The following is a 17,690-nucleotide window of genomic DNA, read 5'->3' as shown; positions in this document are numbered from 1 at the left end:
CACCATAGTATGACTCCACAACTTATGAAGCTTCCCTTTTGCATGTGATGGCCAGGGGCGTGAACATGGGTCCTTGCATGTGGTTAAGTGTTCACTCTATTGGATGTGCTCTCTTGGCCACAGTTTTCACTTTTGGTATCCCATCTACCTACAGGTGTCCCATTTCCATTAAAACCCAACTTATAAAAACACTGATTATCCATTTGAGATGAGTGGAGATGGGAGGAATGGTTCTCTAAAATCACTCAGTCTTTGTCGTCCGTCTGGGCAGGTTTTACATGGGCAACCTAGAGATCTCTACCCAAGAGGTTGCTGCACGTCAACTGCTAGTGCCTAGACAAACACAAACCTTACTGGAGGGCACATGTGCTTTATCAGAATAAGTACATAACTGGTAAGCAGCCAGTTTCCCAAGCAAGAACCATCATTACAACTCCCCTATAATCTATACTTTTTAAAAAGCATTTCACAGGAACATTTTCTTACCTGGAAAATCAGATCTCATTCTTGCTAGGGGTAAAATTTGTATAAAATATTCTAATGGTTAGATCTCACTCTTGCTACATCAGTAGACATAAATACTCAAAGCTTGAAAAAGACATTTGTGTTGGCAAAGTATTGTTAAAAGATTTATTGCAATACAATAAAAGTTTAGAAAACATTTGGTTGCCTCAAACTGGTTTGGAAGTCACAGAGCAATGAAACACTGAGGAGATTCTAGGACATGCCAGTTCTTTTAACAGCAAGCCCCTGAATGTTCTTTCCCAGCTAACCTATACACGAGTCCTGAGTGACTTCACTACACTTAATGACACTGATTTTCCCTTTAATGTACAGGTGTGCAAAACTCTTATTTCATTACCCCAAAAAAAGTCTTCAACAGACTATTTTAAGCAGTCTATCTGATGCCTGTGGGTTTTTATTAGTATTACCTTATTTCAATAAATCATTTTAATACAGAAAACATGACCAAATTCTATGGCTTTTTTATTTAAAAAAAATACCAGCTTCAATTAAAAAAAACCCCGCTTACATATGGTTCTGACACCTACATGAAAGATTTTAATGAGCAGCAAAGAGTAGAAAAAAACAGTGGTTGAAATGTGTATTTAGGAATATTTACAGATGGATCCAGTGCAAAATAATGGAAACCAAAATATCTCAGCAGTGTAAGCCAGTATGTTGGTGTTCAAAACCACTAAAAGGGTTTGATTATTGAACCCTAAGTAAAGAGCCTCTAGTTGATAACAACAACAAAATATACCCTATTAATTCCTAAATTTCCCATATCTTTGTAAATTTGTTGGATTACTCTAGATGTGAGTTTGTGATCTCTGTGGATTCTATTCTTCAACTTCATCTCATTCATGGTTTAAGAGGCTTACGTGAAAAAAATCATGACTAGGGTGGGGGTATAGCATAATGGTTATGCAAAGAGACTTTCATCCCTAAGGCTCTGAAGTCCCAGGTTCAATCCCCCCACACCGCCATAAGCCAGAGCTGAGCAGTGCTCTGGTAAAAAAAAAAAAAAAACATGACTATTGTGTATCTTTCAGAGAACCACCCCCCCAAGCCATCTTCCAACTCTGAATCTAAGCTTTTCTTTTTTTTTGGGGGGGGGGGGAGGATTGGGAGAGGGAGGAGGGAGTGAGGGTCTGAAGTATCCAGAGAAATCAGCTCATAAGATTTTTCATTTTGGCATTTGTTCAAGTCTACCACACTCACTCTGAATTCTCAACTTGGATGGTGACATGATACAAGGCCAATGATATGAAAGTGAGGACTTCAAGCAGGTAACCAACTCTATAAGAACCCACAGAGAGTCAGTCACCCACTTCTCCCCTTGTTAGGAAATTCATAGTCAGGGAACTTGGGACTCCTGGATAGGACCATATACCTTTCTGCAACTCTATCCCCAAAGTTTACCCAATGTGAAAATGTACACAATAGCTATATAGCACCTCAGATTTGGAGGCTTAAGTATCAACTATAATAATTACAGTGAGAAAAAAAGCTAGAGGGCAGGGCAAACCTCTGAATGACTTATTGGAGGTACTATCATGCTAATCACTCTAACAAGATATGGTAATAATGATTTTTTTCCATAGGAATTTTTCATAGGATGTCTTTTTGTAGTTGTGACATAGGATTGGGCAGGGGCAGATATTAAAAATTAAAAAAAAAAAAAACTACTTACATATTTTACATAATGCCTCTCTACAGTTTTCTTATAAGATTGTCACTAAGAGAATAACAAGACACATTAGCTGAAAATGAGCTCTTAGTGAGGGAAGTCTTCCCTTCTGAGCTTTCCCTAGGAGAGACTCTGAGCAAAGGCCCTTAAAGCAATAAAGTCTTCTAGGAAACAAGCGAGCAGGATGGTTTTCCCTGGAGAAAGCTATCACCTACTAAATCCTTTAGGACACAGAATGACCAGAAGCCCCTTAATTAAGTGGCTTTAATGCTGTGCCCAGCTAAGCACTTAGCTCACATGAGGGAACATCACCAATACTGCTTTTTGCTCAGAGAAGGTAAATTCAACTTCACAATATACATAGTGTGGCGAACTGAATCTCTCTCAGAATGCAAGAAAATGGTTTTCAAATCTCTAGGACGTTACTGCAGCTAGGTTTTCTTCTGTTCATGGATGTGGGTCCTACAGAGAAGAGACCTTAGTTTCTTTGGTGTGCAGGGAGAACAAAAAACAATTTCAGATGAGCTGTGACACAGCAGCACAAATAAAATGGCTGTTGAACTACCCTACTACTACTACTCCCTCCCCAAAGGCCACCTTTTCCAAAGAAAACCCAAGTCTAGGACCTAAAAACAGGATGGGACCAGATTATAAAGAAATCAAGTATTTCAAATTGCCTGTTGGTTTGCTGTACAAAAAAAAAAACAAAAACCTAAAATTTTGTTTTTACCTTTCAAGTCCTTGTTACCAGAATCACTTTCTGTGACTCAGCCTCTGAAAAGTAATGTGTTCATGAACAGTCTCAAACCCCAAGGACCAACACAGAAGCCCATGTTGGGTGGTGCCTGTGCCCTGTGACTAGAGGGAGCCCCACTGGAATTCCACCTCAACACAATGGGCCGTGCGCACAGGACCTTCCTCCAGCAGACCTGAGTACAAGGGCCTGTGATGCTCCTGCTCTAGGAACTACCACAAGCATAGCAGTCACTGCCATCTTGACACCACAGAACAGGTAAAAACGCTTGTCTTCCTACTTGAAAAACAACAGCAGTTTGACATCCTCTTGTTCTAGGCACTATTTCAACTAAACACCTAGTTTACTTAAGCACAGTAGAACTTCCTTGCTGCAAGCGTGGCATGTTCTACTGGGTACCCACTAGCGGTGTCCAGTGTAAGCTTTGAACCAGGAGGTCACAGAGGCTGCGGCAGAGGAGATCATGCCGCCAGCACTGCTGCTGGCGATGGGTGGGGATGCCTGGGTGCTCTGGGTCTGGGAGACCTCCACGGGCTGCGAAGGGATGTCACAAAAGCGGGGGCTTGGCAGGTTCTCCCAGTCTGTGCCCAGGTCAGTTTCCTCATCACTTATGTGGTCATCTCCGCTCTCATCTGATTCTCCGGCAACGCCAGGGTCCACAAACTCCATGGATTCTTCAAGGTCAGCACGCACTTCAAAGGGTCCCGATCTGCATGCAGACAGCAAGAGGCCTCTTTAAGACAAGCTGCCACTGTCGCATGGTGACCGCATCTTGTGAGACCTGACATCAGTACATGATGGACAGATCCCAAGTCTCGTTGTACTTACCCATTGGTGGTCTACAATTAGATGTTTCTTTTATTATTATTTTCTGTTGTCACTGAGACTCACTGTTCCGGGCCATCTTGTTCACACAGAGAAAGGGAAACCACAGCACTGTAATTTTCACTGATGGGGGCTGTGTTCAAACCTGGGTTGTGCATATATATAATGCAGATGCACTATCCAGGTGAACTACCTTGCCAGTCCCAATTGGGCTTTTTATTTATTTACTGGATAAAGACAAAGAGAAACTGAGAGGGAAAGAGGATGTAGAGAAGGAGACAGACACCTGCAGCACAGCAGCTTCAACACTCTTGAAGCTTTCCCCCTTCAGGTGAGGACAGGGGCCTTGCTCAACCAGGTGCACCATGCCTGGCCCTGGATTTTTTTTTTTAACCTAAATAATAACTGCCTTCTAAGGAATAAATAAAACCGTGATACTCAGATCAGGTGGTGGTTCACAGAGCACACAAGCTACTATGAGTAAGGACCTGGCTTGGAGGCCCTAGTCTCCACTGAGACTGGGGAAAGCTTCACCAGTAGGGGAGCATTGGTGCAGGTGTCTCTCCTCTGTCTCAGTTCTCCTCCCTGTCCCTCCTCCCATCTGTCACCAATATCAAAAAAAACAAGAAAAAAGTGAAATATGGCCACTGGGAGTGGTGGTGTCATGCACACACAGCCCCAGTGATAATAAAAAAAAAAAGCAGAAAACAAACTGTGTGAAGATACTTTATAGAAAAACAAAACACACACGCACACACAACACACACAATACATCAAGACTGTCCATGCTGGTCTATAGGATAATTTCTTGGCTTAAACCACTGAAGTATCTTTACCTTCACTGACACAATTCTGATAAAAAATAATTCCAGGAACACATTTATAGCACAAAATGAGACACAACTATTTAGAATATATACTAACTGGAACAGCACACATTTCTTCACTGAATTTTAGGAGAAAATTATATATTTTTGCAGCCATAGTTTTCACTAGGGCTTTGCATTTAAACAATTCCACTGTTTCCAACAGACTTTGCTTCTTCTTTTTTTGCCTCCAGTGTTATTACTGGGGCTTGGTGCCTGCACCACAAACCCACTGCTCCTGGAGGTCATTTTTTCCCATTTTTGTTGCCCTTGTTGTTATTGCTGCTGCTGCTGTTGGATAGGTCAGAGAGAAATTGAGAGAGAATGGGGAGACAAAGAGGGGAGAGAAAGATAGACACCTGCAGACCTGCCTCACTGCTTGTGAAGCAAGCCCCCTACAAGTAGAGATCTGGGGGCTCGAACTGGGATCCTTATCCTGGTCCTTGGACTTTGCACCATGTGCACTTAACCCACTGCACTACCGCCTAACTCCCACGTTTTTTTTTCTTAAGGATTTTATTTACTTATTAATGAGAAAGGAGGAGAGACAGAGACAGAACTAGATATCACTCTGGTACATGTGCTACCAGGGACTGAATTTTGAACCTCATGCTTGAGAGTCCAATGCCTTATCCACTGTGCCAACTCGTGGACCACTTTTTAAATTTTTTTTCCAAGAAATGGGTGAGAGAGAGATCAAGAGACCTCAGCACTACTCTGTTTGTGAAGTTCCTGTTTGGCATGACGCTGCCATGTGATAGCCCAGGATCTGAAGTTAGGTCCTTGCTTATGGTAAACTGTGCGGTTCTACTGGGTAAGCCATCTCCCAAATGATGATTTTTAAATTCCCCGAAGATTCCCAGTGATACCTTCACCTCCAAATCCAATAACCTTTCTTAGAACCATGATTTGTGAGGATTCCTCAGTACCCCTGTGGAACGCTGTCAGCAGACCCCACATAGCCCACCCTTCTCAGGTGCCTCTATCAGCTCTTAAGCAGGGAATCCAGGCTGCATTTCTTGGGGTTGGGGTGGGGGTGGGGACTCCTAATCTACTATAGCTGCCCCTGGCTATCAAGTGAGACCCAATGGTTCTAGCAGCTCCCATCTCTCTACTGTTTCACCCAAGATAAAGACAAGATGCCCCAGTTCATTTAAGAGTTTCCCTAACAGAGGGCCAGGTGGTGGTATACCCAGTTGAGCATACACATTACCATGTGAAAGGACCTGGGTTCAAGCCTCCACTCCCCACCTGTAGGGGGAAGCTTCATGAGTGGTGAAGCAGGTCTGCAGGTGTCTCTCTCCCTTTCTCTCTCAATTTCTATATCCTATTAAAAAAAAAAAAGCCACCAGGAGTGGTAGATTTGTAGTATTGGCACCAAGCCCCAGAAATAACCCAAGTGGTGGCAATAAAAAAATATATACAGTCTGAGGTGAAGCATGTTGAGGTGGCAATCGTTGCGTTGGTTACGTTGTGATCGGCGGATGCAATATTATTTGGTTTGGATTGGGAGATGCATACGGGAAAGTGGGCCCTATCCAAGGGTTCCAGGACTGGGGGGGAAGTAGGGGCTCTATAGTGGAGATGTGAGGTTCCTGCTGTCTTAGGGTTCAAAAAGACAATCGATAGTTAATATTATCATCACATTATTTGTTAATTGGGTTAACTCTGAAAAGTCCTTTTGTTATGGTTTGCTGTACAGTATCCAGTATCTTGTATATAGCTGTGCTACTGGATGCTTCTAATCTACTTGGTCTAGGCTTTTGAGAGAGTCCACGTATCAAATACATAGCCTATATATTTAAAAGATTCAGTTTGTCTTTTGAGAAACTTTGAGACATACAATTGATTTCCCCCCTCTCATATTAATTAACTACTGATTTATATGTCTACATTTTGCTAGGAGTGTACATAAACACCATTCCCACCACCAAAGGACTGTGACCCATCCCTCCTGCCCACTCCCACCCCCCACTGGCTCAGGAAGCTGCATGTCTACCCCTCACCACAGGGCTTTTACTTTGGTGTCCTACTTACAATTTGATCAGGTCCTGCTTTTAGTTTCCCTTTCAGATCTTCTTAGTCAGCTTCTGTTGATGAGTGGGATCATCCCATACTCATCTTTATCTTTCTGACTTAGTTCACTTAACATAATTCCTTCTAGCTCTGTCCAAGATGGGTCAGAGAAGGTGGGTTCATTGTTTTTGATAGCTGCATAGTATTCCATTGTGTATATATACCACAACTTTCTCAGCCACTCATCTGTTGTTGGGCACCTGGGTTGCTTCCAGGTTTTAGCTATTATGAATTGTGCTGCTATGAACATAGGAGTACACACCTCTTTTTGGTTGGGTGTTATGGAGTCCTTGGGGTATAACCCCAGGAGAGGAATTACTGGATCATATGGAAGGTCCATGTCTAGCCTTCTGAGAGTTTTCCAGACTGCTCTCTACAGAGGCTGTACCAATTTACATTCCCACCAGCAATGTAAAAGGGTTCCTCTGTCCCCACATTCTCTCCAGCATTTGTTGCTGCTGTCCTTTTTGATGTATGCCATTCTTACAGGAGTGAGGTGGTATCTTAGTGTTGTCTTAATTTGCATTTCTCTGACAATCAGTGACCTAGAGCAGTTTTTCATATCTTTGTTAGCCTTTTGGATCTCCTCTGAGGTGAATGTTTTGTTCATTTCCTCTGCCCATTTTTGGATGGGGTCATTTGCTTTTTTGGTGCTAAGTTTGCTGAGCTCTTTATATATTTTGGCCCATGTTCAGCGGGGAAGCAATTACAGAAGCCAGACCTTCTACCCTCTGCAACCCTCAACGACCCTGGGTCCATGCTCCCAGAGGGCTAGAGAATGGGAAAGCTATCATGGGAGGGGGTGGGTTATGGGGATTGGGTGGTGGGAATTGTGTGGAGTTGTACCCCTTCTACCTTATGTTTTTGTTCATTAATCCTTTCTTAAATAAAAAATTTAAAAAAAAGAAAAAAATATATAAAGTAAAATAAAATAAAAGTTTACCTAAAGTTTACTTGGGGAAAATGGCAGGGTTGGAAAACACACCAAAATGAGAGTGTCCTAGTATACAGCTACATTATTCCATGGCCCCAGATCCTTCACAGCCATTATGGTGATGACCTAGCGCTGGGCCCTAGTGAACCTGCACTACCTACTCACTCCTCGACCTCAGCTACCCTCATTCTTTCTGCTTCCAGATGGAGCATGGCAGTAATAGGAGCCAACATCTCTGTCATTGTTTCTAGGGTCCTACTGTTACTCATTAAACTGGAAGCTGTGTTCTCCTAGGCCTCTGAGCAACTTACATTTCAAACACCTCCTCAAACCAAGGCATCCAACTTTACTCCAACTTTACCAGACTTCCTCCTGCCCAGGGGTCAGTCATACATAGTGTAAAGTGTGTTAAGAAGTAGAAGGTTGTGGTCCGGGAGGTAGCACAGTGATAGGACTTTGGACTCTGAAGCATGAGGTCCCGAGTTTGATCCCCAGCAGCACATGTGTCAGAGTGATATCTGGTTCTTTCTCTCTCCTCCTATCTTTCTCATAAATAAATAAACTTAAAAATATATATATAAAATAAAGAAAGAAAGAAAGAAAGAAAGAAAGAAAGAAATAGAAGGCCAGCCTCTTTTTCCCTCCCCTAGAAATCTTTATACCAACAGGCTTCTGAAACCAGTATCTTAGCTGAGCACCTCTCTTATTTTCTTTTTAATTCCTGATTAGGTCTGGTTTATGGTGGTGCAGGGGACTGAACTTGGGACCTTAGGCATGAGTGTTTGCAAAACCATTATGCTATTCCCCCGCCCTCCCTCTTTTGTTTTGTTAAGGTTTTTCTTACAGTTCACTCCTTCTTTCTTTTTCTTGGCAAGCAGGTGTAGTACTCCAAAGCCTTTTTTTTTTTTAATTTCTCTCCTCCTAGCTCAAGTCTCCCTGTGTCAACCAGAGCTCTCTGCCTGAGGGTTTCTAACCTCATACTCATCTTCTCAGGTATCTGAGGCAACTGGGGCTCCTTTCCTCCATTCTCCACCTCCCATCTGATATTACTAAACAAGCCACCTTTCTCTCCCCAACATGTCCCTCACATACACTAGGGTCCATACCACTCCACCACTACCTCCAAGTCAGCATCCTGACTGCATGTTCACTGTCCAAGCTTGACGAAGAGCTGTCACTCTCCTGCTGATAGCACTAACCCAATAACAATATTTACAAACAATATAAAATCCTCAGCTGGGTTCCCTCCCTTGCCAAAACAAAGCTCTCTGATTCTGTCTTTTTCCAACTTTGGTGTACAAGGCACCCCAGCGCCCACTCCCAGGTTAGTCTCCCAACCCCTCCTGGTTCCTCACAGGCCTGGTCAGCTCTCTGCCTTGGTTACTTCCTCCCCTCTTGCTAGTTCTGAGGCTCTGCCTACTTTCTCTTCCTTTTTGGTGCTGCTTTGTCTTTTGGACTCCTAGAGCCTATCTCAACATGAGACTGGCATTTTGAAGTGTTGCCCCAGAAGACAAGCGTGAGTGATATGGGGCAAAAGGGAAATAACACTTCCTTCAGGCAGACTTCCCTCCTGGAAATCACCTGGACTCCAGTTCTTTGCTTAGCTTCCCTTAGGACAGAGTCTAGTGGCGTTGAGCAGTTAAGTGCTCAATTAAGAAAGTCAAGTGGATGATTTCCCCTGTTCCTTCTCCAGGGACGGTTCTCTACTCAGTGCCTTTTCCATCACTCTGGCTTAGAGATTTATTTATCTGCCCAGCATACCTGAACCATAAACACATCACACAGAATTTAACTAGCAAAAGAAGTAAAGAGGCCAGGTGGTGGTGGACCCTGTAGAGTGCATACATTACCATACACAAGGACCTGGGCTCAAGCCTCTCCCACCCCCTTTCCCACCTGTATGGGGGAAACTTTATGACAGTGAAGCAGTGCTGTGGGTATCTCTCCCTTCTCAATTTCTCTATCTCTATCAAAAATAAATAGGGTGGGGGTGGATAATGGTTATATAGAGATTCCCATGCCAGAGGCTCCAAAGACCCAGATTCAATCCACCACACTATCATAAACCAAAGCTGAATAGTGCTCTGGTAAAAATAACAACAACAATAATAATAATGGGGCTGCGTGGCGGCACACCTGGTTGAGTGCACACTACAGTGAGTAAGGACCCAGGTTCGAGCCCCCAGTGGTGAAACACTGCTGCAGGTAGTCTCTCTCCCTCTCTATCACCCCCTTCTCAATTACTGGCTGTCTCTGTCTAGTAAATAAAGATAATAAAAAAATTTTTAAAAAGAGGGGGTCGGGTGTGGTCCGGGAGGTGGCGCAGGGGATAAAGCACTTCACTCTCAAGCATGAGATCCTAAGTTTAAGCCCCAGCAGCACATTTACCAGAGTGATGTCTGGTTCTTTCTCTCTCTCTCCTCCTATCTTTCTCATCAATAAATAAAAAAATCTTTTTTTAAAAAAGTGGTCCGGGAGGTGGCACAGTGGATGGAGCAGCAGACTCTCAAGCATGAGGTCCTGAGTTCAATCCATGGCAGCACATGTACCAGAGTGATGTCTGGCTCTTTCTCTCTCCTCCTATGTTTCTCATTAATAAATAAATAAATAAATAAATAAATAAATAAATAAATAAATAACATATTTAAAAAAAAAAGAGGGAGTCGGGTGGTAGTGCTGCCGGTTAAGCGCACATGGCACAAAGTGCAAGGACCGGCTTAAGGATCCCAGTTTGAACCCCCAGCTCCCCACCTGCAGGGGAGTCACTTTACAGGCAGTGAAGCAGGTCTGCAGGTGTCTCTCTTTCCCTCTCTGTCTTCTCCTCTTCTCTCCATTTCTCTGTCCTATCCAACAACAATGACATCAGTAACAATAACAATAATAACCACAACAATGATAAAACAACAAGGGCAACAGAAGGAGGGAAAAATCACCTCCAGGAGCAGTGGATTTGTGGTACAGGCACCAGCAATAACCCTGGAGGCAAAAAAAAAAAAAATTTAAAAAAGAATATATACAAAAAGCTACCCTTAATACAAAAAAGTTTAAAAAATAATAATGATAATGATATAAATAAAAGTTTTTTAAAAGGATTAAGTCTTTTTTTTCTCACCATGGCTTTGTGCTTGCAAAATTCCACTGCTCCTAGCAAACTCTTTTCTACTAGGTTGTCTTTCTTTTGTTGGTCTAAAAGATGTTAGTCTAGTTTTAATGTGTTGTCTTCTATATAGGCTGTAAAACAACCATCACTTGTCATTTAAAAAAAAAAATTGTGCTATCTTTTTAGCCTGAGACATTTAGAATTTCTACACAGTAAAATATGTTAACTCCTTTATGATTTCTGGGCTTTGTAGCTTACTAGGGAATTCCCTCTCCACCCTACAGTTATAAAACATTATCTTTTTGCCTAGAAGTTGTGCAGTGTTTTTAAAAAGTAAGGCCTTTTATGTCATCTGGAATTTATTTTTATATATGGAATGTGGTTTGAGTCCAACTTTCCCCCATAGAAATACCTAACTGGCCCACTGCTGTTGAGCTGTTATCATAGAATTCAATATGCCAGCTACATGTTTACTCCCAGATGTACAAGGAACTGTTTCTGGAATCTTTGCTCTCCCTCTCTCATTACCCCATCTATCTGCATGCTGATAGCGCTGTTGTAATTACTTCTGCATTATGTTCTGAAAGGGGCAAAATCTACCTCTTACTATTCTTTCTCTCTCTCTCTCTTTTTTAAGCCAGAGCACTGCTCATCTCTGGCTGATAGTAGTGTGGGGGGATTGGACCTGAGACTTTGGAGCCTCAGGCACAAGAGTCTCTTTGCATAGCCATTAAGCTACCTACCATCTGCCCTGTTATTCTCTTTAAAGCCATACTTCCTGGTCCTACTAGTTAAACTTCAGAACCAGCCCGTTTAAAGTTCTAAGAAGTTGAAATTCTGATGAGGATTCCTTGTATGGAGAGTGGCATTTTTATAATGCTGAGTCTTTCTGTCCTAGTGAGGGTCTTCACTCTCTTGGGGCTTCTTTCATTTAGCCCCAAATTTCATCCAGTACCTGACAAGACACTCAAGAAATGAAGTTTTGTGATTTATAGTGTTTGTCACAGGGATTCTTTCTATATTTTCTAACTGGTGGTTGGGAGATTAAAAAAAAAAAAGCAAATGCTTTTAAATTTTGCTCATGCATCTAGTCACTATACTTAACTACGAGTTCTACTAGTATTTTAGTTCTTTTTTGTATCTATTAATACCCCTACCATCCACAATGTCTACTTTTTTTTTCCAATATAACTTAATTTTTTTTCTTTTTATCAACAACTCTATGGTTTTTAAAATATATAATTTTGGATAAAAATAGAGCAAAATGGAGAGGGAAGGGGAAAATAGGGAGAGAAAGAGAGAGATACTTGAAGTACTGCCTGCAAGTTTCCCTCCACAACTGGGGGCCAGGGGTTGAACCCATAATGTATGCACTCAATTAGGTGTGCCACTACCCAGCCCCCAATTCTATGGATTTTTTTGTTAAATATCTATTATTTATTTTGACAGAGGTGAGATAGATAAGAGAGAGGAAAAAAAATGAGAGACCTACAGGCACCTCAAAGCTTCCTCCTTGCAGGTGAGGGCTGGGTGTTTGAACCCAGATCCTTAAACATGAGAGTGTGTGCTCTCTACTGGGTGTACCACCAGCTGGCCCCATATATCTTATTTCTCTGTAAAATGTTTTGCCTCTGCTAGGCCTCCAAAGTAATATAAGAGGATTGGGGGTAGACAGCATAATGGTTATGCAAAAAGACTTATGCCTGAGGCCCCAAAGTCCCAGGTTCAACCTCCCGCACCACCATAAGCCAGAGCTGAGCAGTGCTCTGGTAAAAAATAGTAATAATAATAATAATAATAATAATGGCTTCCTTGGTCTTTCATGTAGGTAACTGATTCAATTTTAAATAGCTATGTAAAGTAACATCTCATTAAGTATATTTTTGTCACAGATTTATATTAGCTATCCTCAATTAACAGCCTATTTTAAATTCACTGATAATCTTTATTCAATTAGTGGAAACAATTTTATTCTTTTCTGTACCTGTCAAATTGATCTCTCTCTTTTTTTTTTTTCTTTAATCTGTGAATGTGATGAGTTAATGTACACTGTTTAAAAGAATGGATATCTACTATTTTGGAATCTACCAGAGATGTGTGCTAGGACCCTGACTGCCATTTTTATGGACTCTGTGATTAGGAATTACTTGCCCAAGCTAAAACTTTGGCACCCACTCTGTAATATGAGGATGATGACCTTACCTATGGTTTCAAATATATAAACATATAAAATATATAAACATATAAAGAAGTTGTCTCAATGTCAGCAAATATTTGACACAATACATATTAGCTATTATTATTAAGGACACATTTCCTAATGCTGAACCCTTTACAAGTAAGACACGGACTGAAGGCAAGCAAACCATAAGGAACCAAAAGTAAAACTAAGGGGAAGCTTTAACATTCAAATTTCTGTGGCTGATGAGCTCATGAATGAGATTTGAAGCCCTGATAAAATGGTAGATATTTTGAGTATGTGTGGAGAGTTCAACGGGGCCACCAGCACAGAAAAGGCAACTTGGAGGGAGGGGCACGGAAGGAGAACTAAAGGACAGTAGTAGGCAGATTACCAGGAACATTCACTCATTCACTGCAATGCAAGGAAGCCAGGGAACACTCCTGGAGTATTGGTACCAAAGACAAAACAAATGGATCACAAGGAAAGGTGTACCAAGGCTTTCTAACTCTTCACTGTTTTGGTCTTTGTTATTTTCACTTTCTATTGCCTACTGGGGCTTTACACCTGGACAATTCCACATGCTTCTTTTTTGGCCTTTTCTTCCCCCCTTTTTCCTTTCAACTTCAGATAGAGAGAGGCAAAGGAGGAGAGATACCTCAGCACTATCCACTGTTAATGGAGTTGTTCTGTGCTGTTCACAGTGCTTCAGATGATGCTGGGGGCTTGGACCCAGGTCCTCCCACATTGTAGTGTGAATAGAGCTATCTCCCAGCCCTACTTGGTTCTCTTTCAAAAGTTTAGAGTAACTAAGTCACATCTCCATGGAACATATGTACAGATGGCTAAGAGCAAAGGGAAGAAAAAGAATAAGCACACAGAGAGGAGATGCAGAGGAGGTACAAAGACCAGCCTTATCTGAGTCACCCTTCATTGGGCTGGGAGGCTAAAGGATCCCACAGATCAGTTCTGGTTGGTCTTTTTTGATACTGACTACGCTTTTAAGCTCATAGATCTCAAAGCTGTATACCACTAAATTCCTAATACCCATTACTTCTAGTAAATAGAGTGGCCTAACTCATAGACAAAAAAAGCAATTTGCAGAGAGTTGGTAGATGGGAAGGAGAGAACAAAGAAAAGGGTGGTGCTAGCAGGACTTATAGAATAGCCACAGACTCTGGCACCAGGTGGTGGTGCAGCAGGTTAAGCGTACATGGCGAGTAGCGCAAGGACCACTGTAAGGATCCTGGTTCGAGCCCCTGCTCCCCACCTGCAGGGGTGTTGCTTCACAAGCAGTGAAGCATGTCTGCAGGTCTGTCTCTCCTCCTCTCTCGATTTCTATCTGTCCTATCTGACAGCAATAACAATAATACTAGCAACAGCAATGATAAACAACAAGGTCAACAAAAGGGAAAAAATAGCCTCCAGGAGCAGTGGAGTACAGGCACTGAGCCCCAGTGATAACCCTGGAGGCAAAAAAAAAAAAAAAAAAAAAAGAATAGCCACAGACTCAAGGGAATGGCTTCAGTTTTCAAAAAATACAGGAGGGCTGCTCCGAAATATGGATTCCTCTACACCAGCCTAGGTGTTAAAAAGGTTTGATATTTTCTCTGAGAAATGCTAAAACCAGAGACTTCCGGAGGCAGGGCTATGAGCAGCAACAGATCTCTTTCTCTCCTCTCCTCTCCCGGATCAACTAGGAATACCAAAGGAGACCACCAAAGGAGACAATAACGAGATACCACTTCACTCCTGTGAGAATGCCATACATCAGAAAAGGTAACAGCAGCAAATGCTGGAGAGAGAGGGTGTGGGGTCAAAGGAACCCTCCTACACTGCTGGTGGGAATGTCAATTGGTCCAACCTCTGTGGAGAACAGTCTGGAGAACTCTCAGAAGGCTAGAAATGGACCTACCCTATGACCCTACAGTTCCTCTCCTGGGGATAGATCCTAAGGAACCCAACACATCCATCCAAAAAGATCTGTGTACACATATGTTCTTGGCAGCACAATTTGTAATAGCCAAAACCTGGAAGCAACCCAGGTGTCCAACAACACATGAGTGGCTGAGCAAGTTGTGGTATATATACACAATGGAATACTACTCAGCTGTAAAAACTGGTGACTTCACCATTTTCATCTGATCTTGAATGAACCTTGAAAAATTCATGTTAAGTGAAATAAGTCACAAACAGAAGGATGAATATGGGATGATCTCACTCTCAGGCAGAAGTTGAAAAACAAGATCAGAAAAGAAAACAGAAGTAGAACCTGAACTGGAACTGGTGTATTGCACCAAAGTACAAGACTCTGGGGTGGGTGAGTGGGGAGAATACAGGTTTATTGTTATTGTATGTAACAATACAACCCTAGTGGGGGTTGTATTGTTATATGGGAAACTGGGGAATGTTATGCATGTACAAACTATTGTACTTACTGTTGAATGTAAAACATTAATTTCCCAATCAAAAAAAATCAGTCAAAAAAAAAATGCTAAAACCATAACCATGTTTCCTTCTGTACAGGACTATTATTGCTGTCCTTTTGAAAGAGTGTAGGGCCCAGAAACAGCCCCATGCAACTTGCTAACCCATGTAATTTTAGTTAAACGTAATTATATTAATGGCACTGAGAGAAAATGAGCAAACACATTCTTACCTGCCCAAGTGCTCTGAGTTAGGACTGACCAGGTACATTAGATTCCTGAGGGTATGCAGTGGTTGTAGTTGGTCTAAATTTACATGCTAGAGAGAGCAAAGAGTTGATTAATGTCTCTAACCATTTAACAAATTAAAAATTCACTCATACCACATTTTCCTACCTGAGAAAAGCAAAGATAAAGAATATTTGCATTCAGTTTCTTTACTGCTCGAGTAAATTTCTGTCTGCTGAGGTTCTCACCACAAAATTCACTGTAAAACAAATATAGTTTGTAAAGTTATATTTTATTGAGGAAATCCTATGTTGAGATGTTCATGTCAAAGAGTATACTTTACACTACAGTTCAGTACAAAACAAACCCAAGTCCTTTGTCTTTTACAGGCTACACTGAAAAGACACTATTAATGAGCATGCTAATGTTTGTTTGAACTACAAGGATAACAAGGAGGGTAAGGAGATCTTGCTAGAAATCAAACTGGGGAGACTTAAGCTTCTACAACTTTTCTGAATTTTAAACTACACTTTTATTTTAGGAAATCAAACAAAAATATTCATAATTTACCCAGTTATTACATGTAGGCATTATCTTTTTTAAAAAAATATATCCTGGGTTTTCTAAATTTTTTTTTTCTTTCTTCAAACAGAATAACACTATTTGGTCTTCTCAAATACTTCCTGTGCAATTTATAAGATAAAGATACAAATTTCCACTGAGCCTTTTGAAATTAATCTCATGCTTATAAATATAATTTCATGGTCAGAAAATTTGTCTTGATAATACTTAAATTCATAGTTTTGTTGATTAGAATAAATACAACAATAAGAGCAGAGGAGATCCCTGCTAGGATGACAACATCATCTTTGATTACTTGCCTGTTGCACAGCTTTTTGGGAAGGTTTACATCGAGGATATGGGACAAAATGTTGACCAGCTGAGTAGCGTAGCACAAAGCAGCACTGATCGTATAAGCAGGGTTATTATGCTCCATGTCTAGTGCACAAAAACAAGAACCATACAAAAAAAACTTTCATTTCTACAAATTTTGAACCTAGATTTTATGCTTTATAACTGTATCTTTTTTAAAATTTATCCTTTTTTGTTGCCCTTGTTGTTCTATTGTTGTAGTTATTATTGTTGTTGATATCATCATTGTTGGATAGGACAGAGAGAAATGGAGAGAGGAGGGGAAGACAGAGAGGGGGAGAGAAAGATAAGACACCTGCAGACCTGCTTCACTGCCTGTGAAGTGACGTCCCTGCAGGTGGGGAGCCGGGGACTCGAACCAGGATCCTTATGCCAGTCCTTGTGCCACATGCGCTTAACCTGCTGCGCTACCACCCGACTCCCGTAACTGTATCTTTATATTATTACTGGCTACGTTTTACTTTTACTAATAAAAGATCCGTAACTAAACACTAATGCTTCATCACTTAGAGTTTTTTCATCCCAAATCACTTTATTGGGGGGGGGGGAATGGAAACTAGTTCAACCCCTACAGGAAAAAGTCTGATGGTTGCACAGAACACTAGAAATAGGTCTTCCTATGACTAGGCAGTTCCTCTCCTAGGAATCTATCCCAGGAACACAAAAACACCTATCCAAAGAGATCTGTGTACACCTATATTCATGTCAGCAGTTTAAAATAGTTCAAACATGGAAGCAACCCAGATATCCAATGACAGATAAGTAGTTAAGAAAGTTGTAGCATATATACACGGTGAGATACTATTCAGCTGTTAAAAATTATGAAGTCATTTCCTTTGCCTCATCTTGGATCAAACTTGAAGGAATCATGTGATGTGTGATAAGCCAGAAGGAGAAGGCTGAATACCAGATGATCTCACAGGTGGTACTTAAGAAGCAAAATGGATATATACACAACGGAATACTTCTCAGCTATTTATTTCACCACCTTCACCTCATCCTGGATGGAGCTTGAAGGAATCATGTGAAATGGTTAGGAAGGCATGTCCACCATAAGTCAAAGCTGAGCATTGCTCTGCTGTTAAAAAATAAATAGGGGCCGGGTGGTGGCACACCTGGGTGAGTGCACATTTTACAATGCACAGGACCTGAGCTCAAGTCCCCAGCCCCCACCT

The 17,690-nt window shown here is 41.5% G+C and overlaps 1 protein-coding gene across 1 annotated transcript; it reads right to left on the bottom strand.

Annotated features, from left to right (window-relative positions):
* Window positions 1-616: 616 nt before the first annotated feature.
* ATG14 (autophagy related 14) lies at window positions 617-16,604 on the bottom strand. Its single transcript, XM_060174930.1, has 4 exons — window positions 16,464-16,604; window positions 15,751-15,841; window positions 15,588-15,673; window positions 617-3,657 (listed from the first exon to the last, which is right to left on the bottom strand). Exons 1-4 carry the CDS (start codon window positions 16,577-16,579, stop codon window positions 3,351-3,353), a joined length of 600 nt encoding a protein of 199 aa, XP_060030913.1. The 5' UTR covers window positions 16,580-16,604; the 3' UTR covers window positions 617-3,350.
* Between the last annotated feature and the right edge of the window lie 1,086 nt (window positions 16,605-17,690).

This window comes from Erinaceus europaeus, chromosome 16 (assembly GCF_950295315.1).
Source record: "Erinaceus europaeus chromosome 16, mEriEur2.1, whole genome shotgun sequence".
Lineage (NCBI taxonomy): Eukaryota > Metazoa > Chordata > Mammalia > Eulipotyphla > Erinaceidae > Erinaceus > Erinaceus europaeus.
This window is presented reverse-complemented; position numbering and strand designations above follow the sequence as displayed.